The 22,734-nt window shown below is 39.6% G+C and overlaps 2 protein-coding genes across 14 annotated transcripts in view; one reads left to right on the forward strand and one right to left on the reverse strand.

Annotated features, from left to right (window-relative positions):
• The window catches only part of GIGYF2 (GRB10 interacting GYF protein 2), a 72,393-nt gene that overhangs the window by 22,686 nt on the left and 26,973 nt on the right, over positions 1–22,734 (forward strand). For 10 of the 13 annotated variants that reach the window (XM_056498813.1, XM_056498816.1, XM_056498811.1 and 7 more), the window contains 2 exons: positions 6,020–6,131; positions 6,680–6,720. The exons of the other annotated variants lie outside the window; for them this stretch is intronic. In XM_056498813.1, coding sequence (XP_056354788.1) covers positions 6,020–6,131; positions 6,680–6,720 — 153 coding nt within the window. The remainder of the gene's footprint in view (positions 1–6,019; positions 6,132–6,679; positions 6,721–22,734) is intronic. 13 annotated transcript variants of the gene reach the window in all.
• KCNJ13 (potassium inwardly rectifying channel subfamily J member 13) lies at positions 11,924–20,002 on the reverse strand. The gene is given in 3 exon segments (XM_056498829.1): positions 11,924–12,546; positions 13,360–13,840; positions 19,799–20,002. Coding segments are annotated over 3 exon segments (1,278 nt in total). The 5' UTR covers positions 19,973–20,002.

Raw genomic sequence — 22,734 nt, forward strand, 5'->3', positions numbered from 1 at the left:
CCTGAAGCCATATTGCTGAAGTCAAACCGAATTGTTAAACCCAGGACTTATCTTAGCAATTTCCTTTCAATGTGCTCACTTCTGTAAACTCTTTGGGAGGCTTTATATATAAATCTGATGGGTTGCATTTAGAATAGGAGGATGCTAGTAACTTGGAAATACTGAGTAAATAATCTTGTAACCTCTGTCTTTGCAGGTGCTTAGGTGAGGTTTCTCTTAGAGCCCTTTCTAATTTAATTCTACATGTTCTTAATGGATGGCATTTTCAGTAAATGCTTTCAGGAGGTGCTTCATTTATAGTTAGATCCTTGACCAGAATTTTGCTTTGACTTAATGTCTTCTCTCATTTCTGATCTCATTCCTTAGTCCTGCTTTCTTTTTAGTTTACATCTCTCAGATATTTGTAAGTTGTTGTCTGTCTTCTTGTGATTGCTTCCCAGCTAAAATAGGAGTTTAAAGCTTTGAGACTATCACTAGATTTTCCTATTGCTTCCCCTTTGTTTATCATTGTATTTGCATAAATGCTCAGGGTTTCATTAAAAAAAGTGTGCATATATATACAGATATGTGAACTCCTTTGGGAGTTGTTTATTTTTTGTTCTATTTTAATATGCGTTTCTATAACCTATGTTTCATTTTTGCTAGGAATACATGTATTGGCTGTTTTAGATATGTCAAGAATTCTGCAAATTAAATTATTCCTGCTTAAAATTTGATGATTTGAGATCATGCACCTGCTAGTGTGCTCTCTAGTTTCAATATCAAGACACCAGGACCATTTCTATTTTGGCAAACCCTTTATTTTGATTTCTTTTGTCCAGTTTCTTTATTTTCTTGCTGCACTGGTAATAGTGTCATCCTTATGCAGTGAGCAGTGGGTTGTTTATTAATTGCCCCCACTAGTTTCAATGAGGTTGCAAGGCTAAATGTGGCAGAATATGATTTCTAACCCAGTAATTCTGTTATTGCATCTACTTCTATGTGTGTCTGTTTGGCAGTAAAGTTTGGTTCTTTAGATTTTACAGAACTTAAAATTATGCAATATTAGGATTCTTTGAAAGCTGCTGCATGTATTCCTGGTTTCCCACAGCTCATTTTTAAGATTTGTTAAGAAATACTAACAAGAACTTTGTTGCAAAATTAATCACTTTCACTTTCTTCTTTGCTTATCCTAATTTGATCTTTTATTATGTCGGAATTGTTATATGGTGTGCATGTTAGGCTACTCTGACTAAGTTGTAAAGGACACATTTCTGCAATCAATTTCTTCAGCTTTCTGAGCTTTCCTTCTCTCATTGATCGTGGTCACTGCTTGTTTCTTCCACCCTTCCCCTCTTCTTCCCATGAGCAATTAATGTTGGGTTCTAGGCATAATGAGTCTTCCCCAAGTTTCTGTATCTCACCAAAGAAAAATGCTACCATTTTCATAGTTATACACATGGCGATGTTGTAGCCAAGGACATTTTTTTACATAATTATTTATGAATATCCAATATAGGACTGCTGACATTTACAAAAACGCTGCTTCTAAGTAGCAGGCTTTAAATGTAATTTTTTTCAAGTTACAGTAAAGAGGACTTGAAATTTCTTGGGAGTTGTTCACTAAATGAGCTGCCTTACTTAACAGCTGGAAAATATTTTCATTGCACTGCACAATTACCTGGGTTCAAAAAGTTTTCTTGTATTTTTCATGAACTTCACACAGTTGCATGCAACAAAGCTGCTGCCGAGTCAGTGTGGGCTTCAGCTTTACCAGAATGAGATTTCTGTCTTGAAGGGACTTGCACCACAGCAGCTTTATAGAGGAATTTGCATGTGTGATTAGATTTGTTAATGAAGTTCCCTGACTGAGGCACAAATCACAGAATTGTGTTCCAGCAATTAAGATGCAATCTGTGGTGGATTGGCAAGGGAAAGAAATACTGGTGAAGGAGTGTTACAGGTATAGCTCTAAATGGGATTCACTTACCAGTCTTTAAAACTGCAAGGTAACAGTAAGTATTTTCTGGGTAGTCACCCCAGCTTTTACTGACAATACTTATGTTGCGATGATGAGAATGTGGTTAGTGTATGGAAGTTGTTTTGATTTTTGGTTTGGTTTTGCAATTTTTTTTTTTCAAAAAGAAGCTGTCTCTGAAGAAACCAAGTACTTGCACGTGACTCTTTTCTAATTGACTTGTTTTCCTGGGAGCTCCCTGTGGTGTGCAGTTAAGCCTTGTGCTTTGTGCTGGCAGGACTGGAATGTCAACATTCATGAATAAGAGCCTCAGATGAGGAGAGATTTAAATAGTCCCTGGAATGGGCTGTAAGCTTACAGACACTTTGTTTTGTAGCTGTTCTCCCTTTTGGTTAAAACTGTTATGCAGGGTCCTTTCCTTCCTATTAGAGCTCTTTCCCCACCCATCCTTTTTGCCCTTTGTAATCTGTTTTTGCCGCTGTTGGAAAGTGTGTCAATGGTGTGAAAGTGTAATGTTCGCATCTTTAAACAGCAGTCGTTTAACTACAGTTATTCTGTTTTTCCCAAACAGTATTATGGCTGTGATTGTAGATCCTAAACACCAGTTATGCTGAAATTTCAAGATTTTGCTTCTTGTATTCTGTAGGGTCTTGGGGTTTTTTGTAATGACAGTTAGAATAACAATTTGTGCTGCTTCTTACCCTCCTGCTTGTGTCTTGTATTTTTACTTAAATTCAAACTTGTCTATTTTTCAGGTTAGAGGCTTAGCTGTAATGATTGCAATGTGCAGTGGATTGATTCCTCATCCTGAGGCTTTTGAGAAATTACTGAAGTACAGATGACACCTTTCCTCCAGTCTGTTATGAAAGAGTTTATTGACATTTTTTGACTTTGCATTTAGTACTTTGCGCAGCATTTGCATTTAGTCTGCTGCTTGTGTGCCAGGTAGTTTTTTTTCAGAAGTGGCATTCTGTTTAAAATAAACCAAGGAGTGCAGAAGCAGAATGTCAAATGTATGCTTACATGTGCAGTTTTATCTCTCTGCAGGCATTTCTCATGTGTTCTGTGACCAGCATTAGCTGTGCTTTTGGGTCAGACCCACCCACATAGTACTTGCTGAATGACTGACATTGCACACCACAGTTTGTCTGACTGGCTTGGCACACCACGGTTTCCCTTGACTGACTGCTTCTCTTCTGCAGCTTTGTAGGATCTGTTTGATGCTCCCCACACTGTGGTCTGCTTGGTGTCTGCTGGAGCTACACATGTGCTTCTTCTTGGCACTGTTGGATGGGTCCATATTGTTTCCACAGGTGTATGGACACAGCTGGGGCAGAGGTGGCTTCAGTAGTCCTGTCCAGTATTATGTGCTGTCACTGCAGCTGGCAGCTGAGTACTGTGACCCCGCAGGCAGCCTTAACCTGAATGCCTAAGATCAATTGTTCGGACATTTTGCAAGGCCGTCTTTTAATTCAGACGGTTTTAATAACTTAGCACAACTGAAATACTGATGAACCACCATACAGGGGTGGTAAGTGGGAGGAGGTTTCTCAGGCTGTGATTTCACATACTTCTAAACGGCCATAAGCCATGCTGCTGGAACAAAAACTGATTCTTGCTCCTGTAGAGGACTCTTGCTTTATTTGCTGGTCAAATGTCCCATATTGCCAGTGCTCTGGCTCTGGTGATGTGTGTTTGCTCCCAGCAGGCAGTATGCACTCACCCTTGCTCACCCCTGCAAGGGGAGCACTGCAGTGCTTCTACTGCTCACTGTACAAGTCTGCTTTGTTTTTGTTGGGAAAGTGTATGCAGCTTCCCACCTCTGCTACCTCAGATGAGTCAGTGCCTTTGCTCTGTTTTGACTCTAGGAACTGCTTTTGCTGTATTATCTCTTGTAAGAGGAAGGAAGAGAGCTTTCCTATAGTGAGGAAATTAGGGCACAATTGCTGTTGCATGAGCTGCTGAAACTTTTCTGGCTGTTATTTGTGAAGAATAAAAACTTTGAGTCCTTTTCCAGGATTTTTAGGGGACCCAAAAGGTTTTCACTGAATAAATTTTTGATGTTGTATCACCTCTTCCTGTTTCTTGCCTTTGCAACTTGTTTTAAACTTGTGACTATGGTCAACCTTGTAGTATCAGACTTGCCCTAGTGGAGGTGTTTCTAATAACTCTCACAGGTCTGATGCTAATTTCTTCTCTTACCTTGAGTGCTCAGTCAGCTCCTCTGCCTCTCCCTGAGTTTGTGAGAAAACAGCTCTGCTGAATATGGCATGGACTTACTCAGCTTCATAGTGTCCATAGTCTAGTAATAGCCAAAAGAAGGCATCTTGGCAAGAGAATAAGGACTGAGAAAAATACAAAGGTGAAGAGGCTCAGCTGCCAGATGTTTTCAGCTCAGCATATTTCCTGAACCAGATGTGGCCTCTGTTAATGATTTTTTTTAATCTTTTTTGAGTTTGTCCAGTCTTTATCTGAACTTAGACATCCTCAAAACTCTGTGGTAAGGTAATCTCTGATTCTGGGAGATCTGCCACTGATCAGCTTTGCTGGTGATAGGATAGTTTGGTCTAAAGGGGATGTTAAAATTGTTCCTTATACACCCTGCAACATGTTCTGCCTGATATAGAAGCAGTTGTGTATTTCAAGACCCTAACTGGATTATCTATGGATCACTTTTCCGTTTCTCTGTCTGCAAAACAATTTTCTGCCCTTTTCCCCTGCCACCCCTTTTAAGAGATTTGGTATAAAATAGTAGAGAAACTGTTGCAGCTGTCTTGATTATTTCAAATTTTTCTAGTCATAAGATACTGAAATATGGCATGATTCCTTGATGCATCCAGTTGTCTTTAGATTTTAAATGTAGAGACTTTTTATTACTACTTTCTTCACAAGACCCCAAGAACTGCAGTCCTTTCTGAAGGTGTTTGTTTCCTGTTTCTTTTGGTCATTCTGTCTTATTCCTGCAGATCCCTGACCAGGCTTGCCCCTTGTGCTTTGATTTTTTTTTTTCCCTTGAAGCCAGGAAGAGAGAAATATGAAAAGATTGTTTGAGATCCGAGAATTCCTGTTAGCAGGTTTTTAGGTTCTAGAACTTGACTGTAGAGATTGCATGTGTATGTAGGCAAGGCATTATCCTGAACTAGCTGATAGATGTTCCACTTGTTCATCTTCTTCCCATGAGATCTTGAAACAGTAAATTAGCTGATGAGAAACCTGCCATTCCTTCTGCTGGAGCACTGTGTGAAGCAGTGTTTCTCTTTTGTAGATCTGGAAACTTCACCCCAGCCTTTAATCTAACCAGTGCTGGAAGTTGTTTTGAAGGACTGGGATGTATGTGGGTGTTGTTTTTCTGTTGTGTAGGGCTTGTTTTCTTTTACCTTAACAGCCCATGCCTTCTCAAGCCCTGAAGATGTGCTTTGAGATGCTTTGCTTAAGGATATGAGTGTAACTTTTTGGCTTGAATCTTGGTACTTGGTAGCTGCCTATAGAAAATAATTTACTGAGAAGATGAGTAGGATAATTTTTAAGCTATAGCTAATGTTGTTCTTCATCCTGACTTGCCTATAACCATCTTGTGATTCTTCTTTTCTTCCCACTGATCCTGGGGGAGAGTTTTGCTGGCACTCATTAGAACTTAATAGTGAAGCTTCCTTCTCATTTATGACCCTTGATAGCAATAATTAGGAGTGCATCCCCAGTGCAGTGCCATTATACTGAAGTTTGCTGTTAAAAGTAATCTGATTATTGTGTGTGAAACCCTGTGGATATTGTGTGAACAATGCATCCTTACTTGGTAACTTCTCTTGGGTAAGTATCCGTATTTTTCTGCATCATATTTATTTCAGAATTTTTTGCCTGTTCTGTCTGGTCTTGCACTTCTTGATAATTTTTGCATAAGACTTTCTTCAGTCGTTGTTCCTTTTTCCTTTTGTCCCAGATAATTTCACTGGGGCTTAAAGACTGCAAGATTAGTTCTCAGGGACACCAGGAAAGGGAAGCCTACCTGATTCTTTCAACTTCTATTATTATTTATACAAACACTTGTGTTTTTTGTCTTTTCAGGCAGAGGCCGAGGAGAAAGCGGTTTCTACCAAAGAAGTTTTGATGAAGTGGAGGGTGGATTTGGGCGAGGAGGGGGCAGGGAAATGCACAGATCACAGAGTTGGGAGGAAAGGTAACAGAACTCTAGCCCTTAAAATTTTTTACACACATCTGTTCAGCTTCCATTTGTGCGTTTTGACTTCATAAAAACACTGTAGGAAAGGTAATTAGTTATATCTGTGAGTGAAGTGTCTGAATTTCTAAGATGGAGTCAAACACAGTAATGTTTCTTGAGGCTCTGGAGAAAGTAAAACAATATTTCTTGCCGAAAATTTTTCTGCTGAGTTCCTGGGAAGAAGGAGCTAACTACTTTAAGAGAACACAAATTACAGCAGTTGCAGTGGAAGTGCTGATGCTAAGGAGTTGATTCAGTTTTAGTCTTGACATTGTTCGCAGTACTTAGGGGCACATTTGAAAACATACCCAGTTTCCAAGGGCTGTGTGTGTATAGGTGTTCCTGAAAATTTCAGTTGTCATGTGGACCTCTAAAGGTACAGTCTATCAGGCTCTGACTTTGAAAAAGTTACCTCCAAGTACAGAAAACCAGCAAAACCTATACCTAAAATGAGTTTTTGGAGTAGTTCCAAAACCTTGTTTGAAACTTCTATTCTGCCTTTCTAGGGGAGACAGACGCTTTGAAAAACCAGGGCGAAAAGATCCAGGTATGGTTTTGTTACTGTGGGCAGAAAATGGGAGGGAGGAGCAGGGTGTGTTTGGGGGAAGGGACCTGTACATGTATCAGCCTTTCTGATTGCTTCAAGTGTATTGTTGATACAAGATTCATGATACTGTTCCAGGTTACCAAGTGTGTTCTCAAAGTGTTGTTTTTCTTGCTTTGTGTTGTTCTCATTACTGGACATTCAAGTGTGATAGATAAGAAACATGTGGAGTAATTAGATTATTTAAGTTGTGATATCTACAACTGGAGCTAACTTCCTGTACCTCTGTGAAAGAAACCTTTGCTGATGCATAGGCATGCTGTGGTAATACACCTTTTTTCAGTACAGCTTTAGACATTCCTAATGTGGGATGTTTTGGTACCTGGGACTTCTTGACCATTTCACCTTTAATTTTTTTGAACGCTTGCTAGTGTAAGATCCCATCAGTGTCCTGAGGTTCCCATGCTGATGGATTTACTGTTGATCAAATTAGTTAAGTCATCATTTGAACCTCCTGTTCAGTCTGGTTTATCTGCTCTTCTGTCCCTTGTTCCTCCCATATTCTGTTTCTGAAATGCTTCACACTGGCTGTGTTCTGGCAGAAGGCTGGATCCTTAATTGTTGTCCAGTACATCTGAACATCTCGCTGAACTTGAGTTGGAATGGGTTTGTCATTTGGAGATAAAACACAGACATTCTAAGGGTGGTGTGAACATCAGGGCAGCTCTGGATGGCTGGAAACTGCAGTAACTTTTGCTGTGCAGGCTCATGTGTTGCTTGTTCTCTGGTGTGCCCTTTCTCCATGACATGTTCCCATGTGCATGGAGCACAGATGTGCCTACTGAGAGGTTTTGTACTAGTAAGAGCTTACTGACAATGTGACTTCTGTATTTAGGAAGCAAGGAATCTTTGGATTTGCTAAAGGAATCTTGGCTACATACACTCCTTGATAATATGCTGAGAAAGCATAGATTAGAAGAGAATTGCAGATTGAATTTAACGACAAACCCAAGGACATCCAATTGTAATTAGAAGTTGACAGGAATGTATTTTAATCCCTGCATAGCTGTTGATACTTTTGTAGTAAGAGGAGCATAAATTGCCATATGTATAATTTTCTGGATTACCATGGTGACACGTGCCGTTGGAGTTTGCCTTCAAAGCCCTGCACACCAGTTTCAGGCTATAGAATATACCATATTTCTGATAAGGACGAATTAAGATACTGCATATTGGTATAGGATCAGATGTATTTCTCAGCTGAAATTGAAGAGAATTTACAGTGTGCAAAACGTCCTTACAGAAGTTGATTTCTGCCAGAGGTTAATCTGCAGCTAGTGTAGAGCATTTTTTGTTTATAGCAACTGCTAGTGATCAGGGCTGTTGAAAGCAGCTTCCAAGAACTGTTCCCTGGGGAAGATGATGTCCTTGGTGCAATTTGTTGGAAGCTCATTGTGAGAGATGATGTGCTTATTCTCAAATTATGAAGCTTTTGAGTACCTAATTGCCATTCTTTAGTCTCTTGTATTTCTCCGCTAGTCAGTATGAGAGGCAAAAGACCTTCAATCTTCCTGAAGTTTTATTATGAAAGTACTGTTTTAACAGTTGTATTGCTATGCTAGAGGTTAATGTTGCAATAAGTGGGAAGACCGTTTCTCTCCCCTTTACTTCCAAAGAGAGATAAGGTGGAGAGCACAGAAGTATTAACAGAAAGTGTTGGTCTGTTCTGACTCAAACCTTGATTAATTCTGAGTAGGTATTGTTATGTAATGGCTTTCCAATGACAAAATATTTTGAGTGAGGGAGAGGGATACAGATGTGCCAGAAGTCGTCCCAGGTTAATAGCAAGCACTAGTATCCACACAAAGCTATGGAGGCAGAAAGGAAAGGAAATGACATACAGGTTTATAATTCAGGCTCAGATGCTTTAGCAAGATGCTTGTACTGCTTTCTGCTACCTTGGTTAAACTCCTTAGTTTAGGATTTTATTCTATAGTTTTGCTGTGCTTCAGTTTTTCCTTACTGTTTCATAGGGCCTTGGATTCAGATTACATAATTTACTGAGTTGCCAACTTTTTCATGTTCTTTGTTCTGGATGATCCCGTTAGAGAATTATTAAGAGATCAAATATTTAAACACACTTCCGGGTGTTTGTAGTGGAGGACAGTGCAAGAATCCCCAATTAAAAATTGGGAGATTAAAAAAGTAATAGAAATATGGTCAGTATGCTGTTCTTAAAAATTGATTGCTTTTTCAATACTCACAACAGTTTGCAAGGTCACATTTGAATGGTTCTCAGCATAGAAACAGTATCAGTTCCTGGTTTCAGCATGCAGATTGAAGATTCACAAAGTATTTGCAAGTTTCTGTTGCAGATTGTCGCTGTTCTGATAGACTTCACTTGGAACCCAGATTGTTTCTGGAAGGCTGAGGCCATTAGCAAAGAAAATGAGCAAGTTGCTTTCTTGAGCATGTCTGTCTCTTCACAAAAGCTGCTTAATTTTCTGTGCAGCCTCCTGACTAATACCAGCTTAGTAGCTGAAAGGATTTGATTAGTTACCAGCAGTTACAAACTGTTAGTGAATAATCGTTATGTAGTTTAAACAAACCTGTTTAAACAGGTACGTCAGTTGTGGAACCTGCTTCTGTTTAATGGGTGGATTTTGGTTAGGTTCAGAAGATCTGAATATAAAAGGTGTGTTCAAGTGGCTATAAAAAGGATGTTGAATTTGTTTGGGTTATACTTTCCCTCACTCTGCCTGGCTTGTTCTCCTGCCATGCCTTGCTGGTTGGAGGTGCATTCACAGAAGGTTCATCACCTTCAAGTTTCCTCTTGCTGTGCTAAAGCATTGAGTGCTGTGTTGGGGCATCAGAGCCTATCAGCAATTTTCCTAGGCTTCTACTCCAATTTGGGCCATGGCATATTTCCAGTATTTTCAGACATCCATGATTCACCAGTTCTCTGGAACTGTAACAGCAGTATTAATGTATTTTCTGCCCTTGTTCTGAAGTAACTACACAGTTCTTTGTCTAACATGCTTCTGCAGAATCATTCAGCTTTGCTTTCCAAAATGTATTATTTCAGGACCTCATTTAGCATATACTAACAGCATATTTTTTTCTTTACTTGCTGTTGTGCTACCTTTTAAATCAAATCTATAATGAGAATATTATTTTAAAACCAGGACAGCTCTAAAGTATCAAGTTTTGTAGAAATCAAACAAAACATCCCACCTTTAACTAGGTGTGAATTGAAATTAGAAATAGCTTTGGCTCTAAATCATAGTATTATAGTGCCATGTGATATATGGTAAAAACAATGCCTTACCCAGAATATTCAGTACTTCACAGAATGCTGCCCTATTTCAGCCTTGACATGAGAGTCTGTTCTGCTGCTCTTGCCCTGGTTTTTAATTTGTAGGACTCTTATCAGTGTCTTACATTGATGGAGAATGTGGGAAAAAATGCAAGAAGTAATTAAAAATTATTGGTGTTGACACAAGGGTGGAAAAGGGCTCTTTAAACTGAGTATGAGTCAACAACTAAAAAAACTGTGATGAAAAGGGATGAAGGCATTGTAACTTGACAGTGTGCTGTTCTCCAAGTTCTACAATAGTCATGAATGCTTGTCCATAGAATTAAGTTTGTAAAAGATTTTGGGAGTGTCTGTAATAAATCAAATCTGTCTGAGGTCTGCACTGGGGGAAAGCAACACTTGAACTAATTTGGAATGAGAGCTCACTTGGAACAAAAAAGTGGCCCTTCTGCCTCATTCTCCGACCATGTGTGGAATGCTTCTGTGGGGTGGCTCCCTATTTCCCCAGACCCTAAACCAAAGTAGCTTTTTGCCAATCCTGTTTGGGATGAACAGTGAACAGTTTTGTGGCTTGAGATTTCAATTTAAACTATCTTTGAGACCATTTTTCCTGCTGCTGACCACTTGGGTGAAGTTAAGAGGAAATATATTTGGTAGTGTCTTATGCTGTTGTCTATGAAAGTTGCTATTTGTGCCCTCTGGGTTTCTGGGAAAAATCTATTATCCTTGAAAGGTAACTTTTTTTAATTCTGCTTGAGTGTTCAGATGTGAACACCTAATAGACACTGCTTTTGTTGAAAGCTTGGAAATAGTTATCCATCGTGTTTTTCCTTTAGCATCTTAAATTATTTAGGAGCTTCAGAATAGTGTCTTAATTGCAGTATGTTTATGAGGCACTTAAATACAGAAGTCTCGTGTAGTTTGTTTTAATTTTTTATTTCAAAATTGATTCAGGTGTCTCTAAATATTTTTTGTGCTGTGTGTACAGGCAAAGATTGGTGTTAGAAAGCATAAAATATCAATGGATGCAGTTCTACTTCTCCTATATATAGTGCATCCTTTTGGGTCAGATATACTTGAGACAAGCAGCACAAAGGTGAAAACATGGAATGTATGGACCTTAAAAGAAGCCCTACATTCACTCATTGAAAATAGTCTTTTTTTTTTTTTTTTTTTTTCCACTGCTAAAAAGTTTTTTCAGTGTTTTCAAATACGAAAAATTTTCCATTGCCGTATTTGTCATATGCACCTAGATTTTTTGATAGTGTCTTCTTAGACCTGTCTGGGAGTGAGATGTTCTCTTATTTGGCAGAATGAAGAAATGCACTTACTATTGACAATTTTGCTTAATAGGCACAGCCCGAGTGCTGTTCACTGCCACGAGAGATTGGCAGGACTTTCAGCCATCTGAAAAATGATGCAAGTCTGTGTTCCCGAAGAGTTAAGAGAATAGAAAAGTGAGGCTCTTGGATGAACAGAGTTACTTATGCTAGAACTCATTTACTGAATGTTTTCTGCTTTTGTTTTGTTGTCCATTTTGTCACAAGCTGGTTAATTATGACTTTGGTCAGCTCTGGAAGTTTTGAAGATCTCTCAGGGTCAGTGTGGTTTTAATTATACTCTGGTTAATTCAGCAGATAGCTCTTCTAATTTCCCAAGAGTTGGTACTGATTCATGCACCTGACTTCATCCTGGGTGGTTAATGCAGCCTCTCTTCAGTGGGCACACAAGTTCTCTTCACTCTGTATATCATGTTGTAATCAAAAGAACAGGACTGCAAGAGAGAGATCACTGGAAGACGGCAGGGTAGGCAAAGAAGTAAGTTTTTAAATGGAACCCACAAGTTTAATGTAATAATAATTAAAAAACCACAACGTTCAAGGTCTGTCTCTACTCTGTGAGGCCAGTCTCAGAGAGCTGGAAGCTGTCGGTATGCTGTCCATTGATGCGGATCTCCTTGTCAGTCCTTTTTGGACTTTTTGAGTCAGCTGCAGCTGAGAGCTCAGGAATAGTCTTATCAAAGTTCTCCATCTTGATCTGGTATTCACCTTTGGCATTGCGGGCTAGCAGGGAGGCAAAGCGATGGTACACCAGGATCTCTGATGGGAGGTAGGATGTTCTCCTCTGACACGTTTCTCCTGTGCCCTCCTGCACAGCTGACAGGAAGACAACAAGCTCAAAGTGGTGAGGAGCTTCTCGTTGAAGGAGAGCAGCCAGCGGGCTGGATGCAGTGATGGAGTGGTAGTATGTCAGTGGGAAAATGAAAAAAGGACAGTCCTCCACAGTGACGCTGTCCAGGTGAAAGTCAATGCTAGTTTGGTGCAACTGCCCGCTCTCTTGTTCTTGGTAAAGTATAGCAGAGATCTGGACACTGGTCAGGGGGCTGGAGCGAGTATTGGCCACCTGGAACATGAGGTGTGGCTTCCCGTCGGTGTGTGTGACCACGGCAGAGTGTGAGAAGCGGATGGAGAGCGCCCGGTTCTTTGGCCGTGCAATCTTGGCCACGAAAGCACCTGGAGCATGGGAAAAAGCAAACTCAGTGTGAGCATGGGACCTTGACTGGTTCCTTGCAGGCTCCAAGGGAGCAGAAGCAGGCTGAGGCTGGAAAGACAATGTTTAAGAACTGTTAGGGGTTGGCATCATACTAACCTGCTTTTGTTCAAAAAAGTATGGCTTTCCTAAACTGTTTCTTTCTAAATTACGTTCACTTACTAACATTTGGAAGTTAACTGCCCCAACTTACTGTAATTAGTAGTAGGAACTGGTCTTGGGTTGTTGCACTGTAGAAGCTCTTTCTAATACACGGTAAACTAACCTGTGTATTTTCAAAGTATTTTGAATTACTTTAAGTGTGAAGAATATATTAACTTAAAATACTTCAAAATAGCTGTGACATTGTAAAAACTTTGATTACATTGGATACTGAGGAATGCGTAAACACTGAGTTAATAATCAATGAAGATAGGTCAGCTAGACAAAAGTATACCTTAAAAGTCAAAACAAATTGACTTAAATATTGTAATTATATGCTAATAGCTGAGAGAGAGAATAGTATAAGAAATAAATGATTGAGAACAATATGCATTCATCTGCCACAAATATTTTTGCAATGGATAGTGAAATTCTTAAATCCAGATAATCATAACACTAAATTTGTCTTTTGTTGATTAAAAGTGTTTTAGTAGTACATAGCTGAAATCTTGTCATCGTTGTGGCTACCTTAATTTTTCTTTCATATCTCAAAATGAACAGTATTTACTTCTAGCTCTATTCTTAAATGCAGTTGTTACATCTATTATGTGTTAAGGTGAAGTAGGAAGGATTACCTGTGAGGAAGGCTTCTAGCATGAGCCCCAGGACCATCTGGATTGCCAGCAGTGCAATAGCACTGGGACAATCCCCACTTGGGAACATGGTACCATAGCCAATCGTGAGTTGTGTCTCCAGTGAGAAGGAGAAGGCAGCTGTAAAACTGGTGATGTACTTGACACATATAGTGTGGTTGTCAGGTGGAGCATCGTGGTCCAGCTCCAGGTCCCCATTCATCTCAGCCAGCAGATACCAGAGCACTGCAAAGACCAGCCAGTGAATGACAAAGGAAGCTGAGAAGACGAGCATCATCCATCTCCAGCGCATGTCCATGAGTATTCCCCACACGTCTCGCAGGTACGCCACACTTCTGCCCTGGGCACCAGCCATCTGGAATGTGCTGTGGCCGTCCTTGGTCACCAGCCTCAGGTACCGCTGAGACAGGAGGGGAGCGCTTGATTTGGTGTTGTTGCTCTCTATCATATCTGTTGTCATCTTCTAGAAAGGAGAAGAAAGGAAAAAAGGTGATACAATGCCACATATTTGGATTTTACCTAATGTTCACAGCTTCTGACACATCAGCAGGGGTAGAAATACTGCAGCCAACAAAGGAGGGCTTACACATTGCAATCCAGAGAAGATTAAGTCAGGAGCCTGGAGAGGATTTTACCACTGTTTGTGGTAATACTTTGCTAAAAAAGATCAGGTCTAAAAATCTGACTACTTTTCAAATTCTTCCTGCTTAGCTGTTTAAGTATATATTTCATACTTTACTTTCCTCAATTTACATTAGAGTCACGTACTTTAATTCTTTAGGGATGAGTGGGATGGGATTAGGCATCATATTGTGTGAAAAGAAACTGAATTTTGCTGATTGTATTAAATTTTGTGACTTCTTTTGAACAGAGTATGGTAATTTACCAATACTATTATGAATGCTATTAACAATAGCATAGTACTAAGGAAAGAATGTTTATTATATTATTTCTGTAACATATGTATGCATTTTAGGGGAATGCTGTACTTTAGCTACTAGCTCTTTCTTACTCTGCTAGCTGAAGAATTGTCTGCTGTTTGCACCTTCCATGTCCAGTTAAACAGAATTGCAGTATTCAGGGCAGAGCTGCTTCTGAGAGCCTGAGGCTGTTTATGTAATAAGAGTAAGATGAGGTAAAAAGAGGGCAGGAGAGCAATACAGAAAATACACTGACATAACTTCCAGTCTAGTCTGCCTGAGCAGTGCAATTTTTGTTAGTGACCAAATAAAATAGGACAGTAGGCATATGGGAATTAAGGTGGAATTGCAGGTATAGGAAGCAAAAAACCTGTAGATATTTGACATGTTAGGCTCCTTTGTTTGCTTTTAAACCTTAAAGCTTGTGGAATTTTCCAGAGCTGGTGAATGTTTTTTGACAAGACAGTGGTCACACAAATCCATACATTTTATAATTACTGGATGTTTCAAGTTCACCTGGGATAGATTGAAATTAAGTACAGGTTTGTGTAAAATAGAGACTTTGTGATGTGTACAACCTATTTAAAGAAGGTTGTGAGGAAGCTTGTTTGTAGAAGAGCAGATTAAAAATGCATGTAAATTCTGCAAATGATAATTATATATGGTGTATTTAGTCAGTTTTGGTTTCCTATTTGACTTTTCTTTGAATTATGGCTGTTTCAGTCAATTATATTTTTTCATAGAGGAATTGGATTTTTCCCTTCCAACAGTGCCATCTTAGTTTTCTCCTGAAATGCATTAGAGGGAAGGATCCTAAAATTCAGAATGAATTTATAATAGGTGAAAATTGGTCTTGTCATCTTTGATCCCATAAACCAGCAGTTTACATGACTGTTGCTTAACCTTCAACCAAATTTTGGTAACTACAGAACATTCTCTCTTGCTTTTACTTCTGTTTAATGCCTACTGAGATATGAGGATTGACATCACAGTGACTCTTTAGCGAAGTTTGTTTTTCTTCTATGGCTTTTCAAAACTGTCCAGCTATTATTTCTATCCATGCCATAGTCAGAGGGAGATAGAGTAGATGATGGCCTGAGTGGAATTTGGTGGTTTCCCCCTTATTTTTAATTTTTCAGTTCACATCTCCCAGGAGGAATATTTTGAAACCATTCCCTGTTTCAGAGACTCCAGTGAACTTAGTGAGGTTCTCCTGGTGTGTAGTACCAGGCTACTTTTCTTGGGGGATTTTGGTTGTAGTCCATCCAGTTTATAGCATTACCCTCCACCTTCACTGAACTGGCTTTTCAATCTGCTGCTCAGCTCCCTGAATGGCAGGTCTTACTCTTATTGTACAGTAACCTAAATGCAGTTTTACATGCTTCTGGTGATCCAGTGATTAGTGACTTGTCTCTAGAGCACAGGGCCTTGTGTTGGGATTTAGATGAGCCTTTCTTGAAGGAGCTGGAAAATGGGCATCTCTGAATGAGAAGGATGATGGGGACCATACTCAAAACAGTGCCTTGGTTTTATCATAGAGTAAGCACTACTCACAAGAAACACTCCCTTGTTTGAATAGAGAACACTTATAGAGCAAAATGCCTTGAGTGCATCATGCATTCAAAAACAAACCAGCAAACAAAAAAAAAAAACCTAAAACAACAAAACACAACCAAAAGCCAAAGCTTGTGTTTTCCTGTAAATTCTTGTGGTGCTTTGAGGGCAGGCCCTGCTTTGTAGACTCTAAGCAATTTGGGTTTACAAAACAAATAAACTATTCTGATGCTAGCTGATTGGTGACAGAGGCCTTTTCTGTGGTGTTACATACATTAAGAAGAAAGGGAGAACATTCTTAAGACGGTACTTTTTTTTGGCTGTGCTTCAGATCTTCACTCAAGTAATAAGGCAGTGTGTTTGAGCACTAGAGACATAGAGCAAATGCTGTCAACATTGTAGGATCTCAGATTTGTTGATTAAGGAGTTTGTTAGGGTGGTGATTCATCTCTTGTCTTAAACTCTGAAAAAAGTCAGTCTGGTTCTTTGGGATTTTTTCAATGGGCAGAATTGATTCCAGACTGATTTTGAAGGCACTGCAGAAAGAGAACCTACATTAGCCCCTAAGAGCTCATTTCAGAACAGTCCTGTCTCTGCTCCTTGAGACTCCCAAGCAGGTGAATTTGCCTTCTGAGGTTAACCAGGTTATGCACTGTGCTCTGATTCTTCTAGTCTAGGACTGTTGAAAATGTTAGTTTTCTGTTTCAGTGGCAGGGATAGCATTGGAAATGTGTATGCTTGAGTTCCAAAACTCCTTTTTTCAAGTGCTGTTCATGGATTAAGCGCCAAAAGTCTTAGCTTCTTGGAGTGAGTAAAACAGATAAGAAACTGCAAATAGACTCTCAGAGCAGTGCAGTTGGGTGAGAGTAAGAGGCAAAAAAGCAACTGGCCCACGGGAAATGGCTTACCCAGGCTGGGGGATCAGTCCTCTCTATTCTGAAAAACAGAGGCAGCTTGAGAGCAGATGTGACTCTGAACCTTAACATCTTCTGTCTATTCCTTTCCTTGCCCATAGTAAAAAAAATACAAATACCTTCTTTCCTTGTTAGTGATAAATTAATGAAGTTGTAAACAATTTGGGCCACCTGATTGAAGGCATGGTCCTTGATGACCCCACATTAATCCCAGTTTCAGTGTATTTTTTTAGGGAAGACATTCAACTTCGATTTGAAAAGAAAAATTCTGTGTTTGTTGGAGAATTCTTGTCTCCACTGTAACATACATGTGCTGTTATTTATCCAGTTTTGTCCAGTTTCTCTCTTAACAACCTTTGTTACATTATTCTGTGGGTTTTGGTTTTCCTGGTTCCTGATTTATGCAATTGTTGAAGCTTTGGGGTGTTTCTTGTCTGTCCATATCTCTGTTGATTCCTGGCTAGAAAGACAGGAACTGTCAAAAATCACTTTCCTAAACCTCTTGGCATGCTGACCAGTCCCTTATCACATACTTGCTGTGTCTAATACTTCCTGTTTACATTCTCTTGAAAGCTACATTATCACCAACAGTGTGTCTGTCACTTCTTAGCTCTTTTTGGTTTTCAGTGTTTTTATTACCTTCATCCTATCCTTAATCCTGCCTTCTTCCTTCTATATACTTCTCTAAGACAAATCAAGGTAGTACAGGGTGAGTACTAATTTAAAAAAAAAACAAGTCAGATTCCTTCTAGGAATGGGATAGGTTCTAAACTGACCTGGCTGGCTAATGATTTGTGTGATAAAAACTTGCCTTACCGCTTTGGGATGTTGCTTGCATTTCTGAAATTCATGTTCCAGCAACTGATCTTCCCTCATGCTTTGCCTGTTTGACTGAGATCTTCTTGTGTTGTAACAGCCTTTATTGCATTCCTATTCTGTGCCACCACGTTGATTTCCTCTCCTTTCCTCTTGCTTAGCTTTTTCTTAGGACTCCGGTAGGGTTGCAGGGCAACTCATTGGGAGCACCATCGTCATTTTCGTTTGCCTTCTCAGTTGAAATGCGTCTGCAGCCTTTCGAGGTGCCTGAGTGAGGAGTTGTGTGCAGGGGAGACTTCTGCAGTGTTGCCCTACTTGCCCAACTTCTAGTCTTAACAAAGTCTGTTCTAATTGACCTTGGAGGGGATTTTAAACAGTTTATGCTGTGCTGCTTCATTCTGACAGGAAAATGGTTTTGAGGATCTGCTGTTTTCTGGAGTGACTGCGAAAACTGCTTATAACTGCAGCATCACTTGAAGATTTACTGGAACCTGGGTGGTGGCATGCCCCTGTGGGGACGTGTACATTCCCTCTTTACTTGGCCTGGGTTTGCATGATCATGCTCAAGATTCAGATTTAAACCTTGTCTGCTCTGAACTGGGACTGTGCAAGTCTGTAGCTGCCTCTGCACTTTGCAATAAGAACAAACTAAGATTATAATTTTTAAAGCTATCTTTTATGCTATTAAAGTGGCTGTTTTATGTGTTATTTTTAGAGTATGTATTTTTTAGACTGAATGGCCACCCTTGGAGATGCTCTGGCATTATTATTAGCAAATGAAAGTTTTTTCAGTATGGATAACATGATTGGATCATATAATTTACATAAGGGGACAGTCTTAGAAATCTAGGAAGTAATTCAGCTTGAGAAGCTGCACTGGTTGAATGCTTATGCTCCTGTTATAAGTAGAACAGTTAACATTTCAAACCTATTTGTCCTTTTGGTTTTGTAATGCCTCATTCAGATGAATGGAAGTAGTTTGTGACAAAACTGTTACTTTAGAGCAGTATACAGAATTAAGATAAGTTTTCAGGACTTGTTACATTTATAAGTAGGTCCTATAAAAACGGAAACTTGAGTTTGTTTACCCCAAGTTATATTTTTCAAAGTGCAGTAAAGGATAGGATGTGAGAGCTGTACTTTCAACTTTGTGACAATTTGTTACAGAATGCACTTTAGAAGAAGTGGTAAAGTAGGAGAGTATGTCTCCTTTTATAGTATAGAAAACAAGGCTGCTTATGTACTTGATTTTTGGGTAGCTAAATAGGGCTCTATTATATATATAATGTATTTTCACATCAGTACTCTGAGGATCCATGAATACTAATTATTCATTTTGAAGTAGCATCTGAGTGGACCAACTAGTCTGACCACTTCTAAAGAGGAAGAAAAGCAACATTTAAGTAAAGTGTTGGTAAAGACTTTAAAATATTCTAGTATATATTAAATCCTTATAAAGGATCTTAATTGCAGAATTAAATATTGATAACGGAGGAGTAATTTGACTGTTACAAGGGAGGGTTTTATTTGATGTAAAGCTGCAGTAATAGAAGTTTGCTGTGACCCTTTTTTGTGAAACCTACTGTTTTTGAAGAGCAGAAAGTCATGCAGACTTTCCCATGGTTTTCCTAGAATGGCTGAGTTTTGCAGGACAGTGGAGTTCACTCCATGTCCATATGTGGTGTCCCGGGCAGTTGTGCCAGCTCGTTGTGTCCGTAAGCACAGGGATGAATGCATTGATTGAAAACTGTTGAATGGTAAAATGGAGATGGTAAAAGCATGTTTTAAGATGTGAAGCTTGTTTCTTCTAATTTGTGATGGAACTGAATGCTGAGTTTTGAGAGCAACAAGGTGAGGATGACTTTTCGATAATTCTTGGCCGATTTCACCCAGCTGCTCTAGATGGAGCTTTCAAATGCTCCCTGTCTGCAGAGCCTTTCCAGCATTTATCTCAAAACCTTTCTGAAAAAATACTGCATAAAGACTTTGGTTTTTGTTCTGTGTGCTCTTAGGACTGTGGTCACCTGAGAGAGCATTTTCTTTTTGAGGTAGAAAAATCAGCAGCCATTTTGTTTAAGGTGATACTTAATTTAGCAAGCTTTAGAAATAAAACTCTGCCCTAAAAGTAACTTTGATTTCTTTGATTAAAGAGTGACAGAACAGTTCAAACTGTACAATAAGAAAAAAGGAAAAGATATGATGATTTTGTGTACTTACCGGTCTTCAGAGGATGTTTGTGCAGGAGGAGAGGATAACCTGGGCTCCAGGAGAGGGATTGCTCTGGTCTGGTGTACTAGTCCCAGTACTAGCAAGAAACTTCCCACAAGTGGTTGGTAGAGATTTTAAAAAAAACAAACCCAAAACCTTTAAAAATGGGTTTGTATGTCTCATTCCCGTGTTTATATGCTGGGGGGATTGGTTTCCATCTGAAGCTGATTTGATTGGTCATTTTGCCTGCAGGAGGGCCAGTTGGCTCTGATCATGTGGAAAAGAATGCTGGTTTGTTAGGAGCATTTCTTTACCCAACACAAACCTTTAGCAGCCAAGGAGAAATCCTCAAACACTTACTTGGAGAAGGGGTGCCTTCCTTCTCACCTCCTTAATCAAGATAATTTTTTGGGTTTGTATAACATCAAGTTTTACATGAAAGTTGAAAAGGCCAAAATTCCCTTGGAAAAGCTGAGTGGAAAAGTTCCCATATTGCTGCTGAAAACCCCCCACTGTTCACTGATACCTTTTCTCAAACCAGTGTCAACTACTGTTTGGGTGAAGAGACACTCTGTCTCACTGCTGCTCCACTCAATACTTCTTCCTTTCCTGTGAGGTCCCCAGCTCTGGAATGTTAATAGAAAGGTGGATGCAGATCATGGTGCAGCCTGTGGTTTCAGGAGGGTGTTGCTGAATTGCAGCCTAATACTGCTCAGAAGATGTTGACCTGGCCATTTCCATCTCCACATTGCTCCTTTGTGAAAACATGGAATTAATCACAGGATTTTGCTAAAGCCTAGGAATGAAGCAAGGCAGATTAGGTGGCTTGCTGATTCCATGCACAGATGAAACCACTTTTGCTTAAGCTATTTGTTCTTTCACTCATGAAATGAGGGAAGTTGTTGAGGGTATGTCTGAGCGAGTGGCTGTGCAGAGTGATCAGTGTGCTTCCCTGCTGGACCAACTCTGAGGACAGCTCTGGAGCACATTACTCGTTCACTTTTTTTTTTTTTTTTTTTTTTTATCCCTTGGTGAGCTGCTGATGTGAGAGCTTTGACTGAACGTCAGATGTAAGAGGATCTGAGAAACAAAGGCTGTGGTTGTTTGCAGTAAAACTACTGAAGGCCTGCTGGGAAAATCATTAATGTAGACTTTCCTGCTTAGGAAACAAAATCCTCTCTATTTTTTCTTCTTTAACCTTCCCCCAACCCTAAATTGCAAAACATTAATTTTTTGCTTCATTAGTATGGAGCATTTTAATACATGTTCAGGCACAGCACTGGAAGTTGATAGGCATGGTGTGACTTTGATAACCAGGGCAAATAATGTAGTGCCAGGGGACTCCCACCAGTGTGACAAGGCTGTAGGACAATGTGACTCGCCCTTCACTCTTCCCTCCACTGCAGACAGCTCACTTAGTTACAAATAGGATTTTTGTTTCAAACAGTATTTTCTTAGAAACCCATCTTTTGAACAGTAGAAAACATACCCTGTGTGGTCACTGGTTTTCTAATCTAATTCAACTGAATGAATTGGAAATCTCTACACAGTTGTATAACGCGTGAAATTAGGTGCAGTGTGTTTTTCAGGTGTGTTATAGAATTTAACTCTTGTTAATTCATTTGAATCTATTGGCTGACTCACACTGGCCATAGTAGATAATGGCAAATTTAATGAAAAAACACAGAATTATATTTGAGAGTATGTTTTTGAGACCTAGTGTTGAGGTTGAGATTTTATGCAAAGAGATGGAAAATTTGAAGCTAGAAATGGGATTCAGAACTTCTGATCTGTCACTGGGAGTCATTTCATGGTGTTTGTATTCAAGTGGTATTCCTAGCTTGTCCAGTAGTATTCTAATGAGATGGTAGTCTTTCTCTAGAAGCATAATTTTAATAATTATTCTTCTGTAAAATAAACTTTAAAAAAATACACATTTAGGCAAAGTTACTTCAGTTCCTTTAAAAACACTGTCTGCAAAGGTTTTTATTTTTATCTTCCTCTTGAGGAGTTATGTAGCAGGCAGCAGAGAGAAGAGAGCAAGTCCAAGTACTTGATAGACTCTCCTGGTTCTTGCTCCTCTGTAGAGGAAACAGCAGTGTTGTCAGTCATGGCTTTCCTGTTTATTCTTTCCAGTGAGCATGCCATAGGAAAAGTGGGCTGGCAGCCTGGAGAACAGAAGTTACTTGCCATTCTGTTTGTAACTCCTCTTCATGAATGTGTTACCATGGGGCCACATCCCCAAATCCAGCTTTGTTCTCCACAGTCAGTATTCCTTCAAATCAGCGTTGCACAGCTGTAGGCTTTTCTAGCTGGATACCACTCAGCTCTGTCTGAAGTTTTCTGTAAACACCATTGCTGGCTTTGTGACAGACCTGAACAGAGGTGCCCTTTTACTGCTCCTTCTCTTCAGGAAGTCCAGTCAATTAGTCCAAGGCAAAACCATAGATTGCATTTTAGTTTCTTTCGTCCTTAAAACATTGCCAAGTCCTGACTCTGTGATCTGAGTAATTTCAGCTGAAATGACTGTTCTCAAATGTAGAAACAGTTTGCAAAGAACATGCTGGGACTTTGGAAGTTAAGAATTTAGATGTAATCTGTAGGAATTTTCCTGTCTTCAGTTTGTCACAGTCTTTCTGTTGCTTGGGTAGCTTGATTTTTCTGGTCCTTAACCTGTGACTGGTTTGTGTTTGTAAAGAACTAGTTTCTTGGCCGGTCTGTCTAATCTTCAGGATCATCTTATGCCAGACCTGTTTGGACACATATCTTATTCTTTGACCGATGCTTGCTGTAATGTCCTAGTTCCAGAAAACTGCAGTATATCATGAGACGCTGCATTTTTTTTCTCTTAATTCCACTGCATGTGGCATCAGAACAGTCTCTCTGCTGTGTTTGGAAAGGTTTTGGAACCACAGGTGATCCCTTCCTCAGATGAATATAATACT

This window comes from Oenanthe melanoleuca, chromosome 9 (genome assembly GCF_029582105.1).
Source record: "Oenanthe melanoleuca isolate GR-GAL-2019-014 chromosome 9, OMel1.0, whole genome shotgun sequence".
NCBI lineage: Eukaryota > Metazoa > Chordata > Aves > Passeriformes > Muscicapidae > Oenanthe > Oenanthe melanoleuca.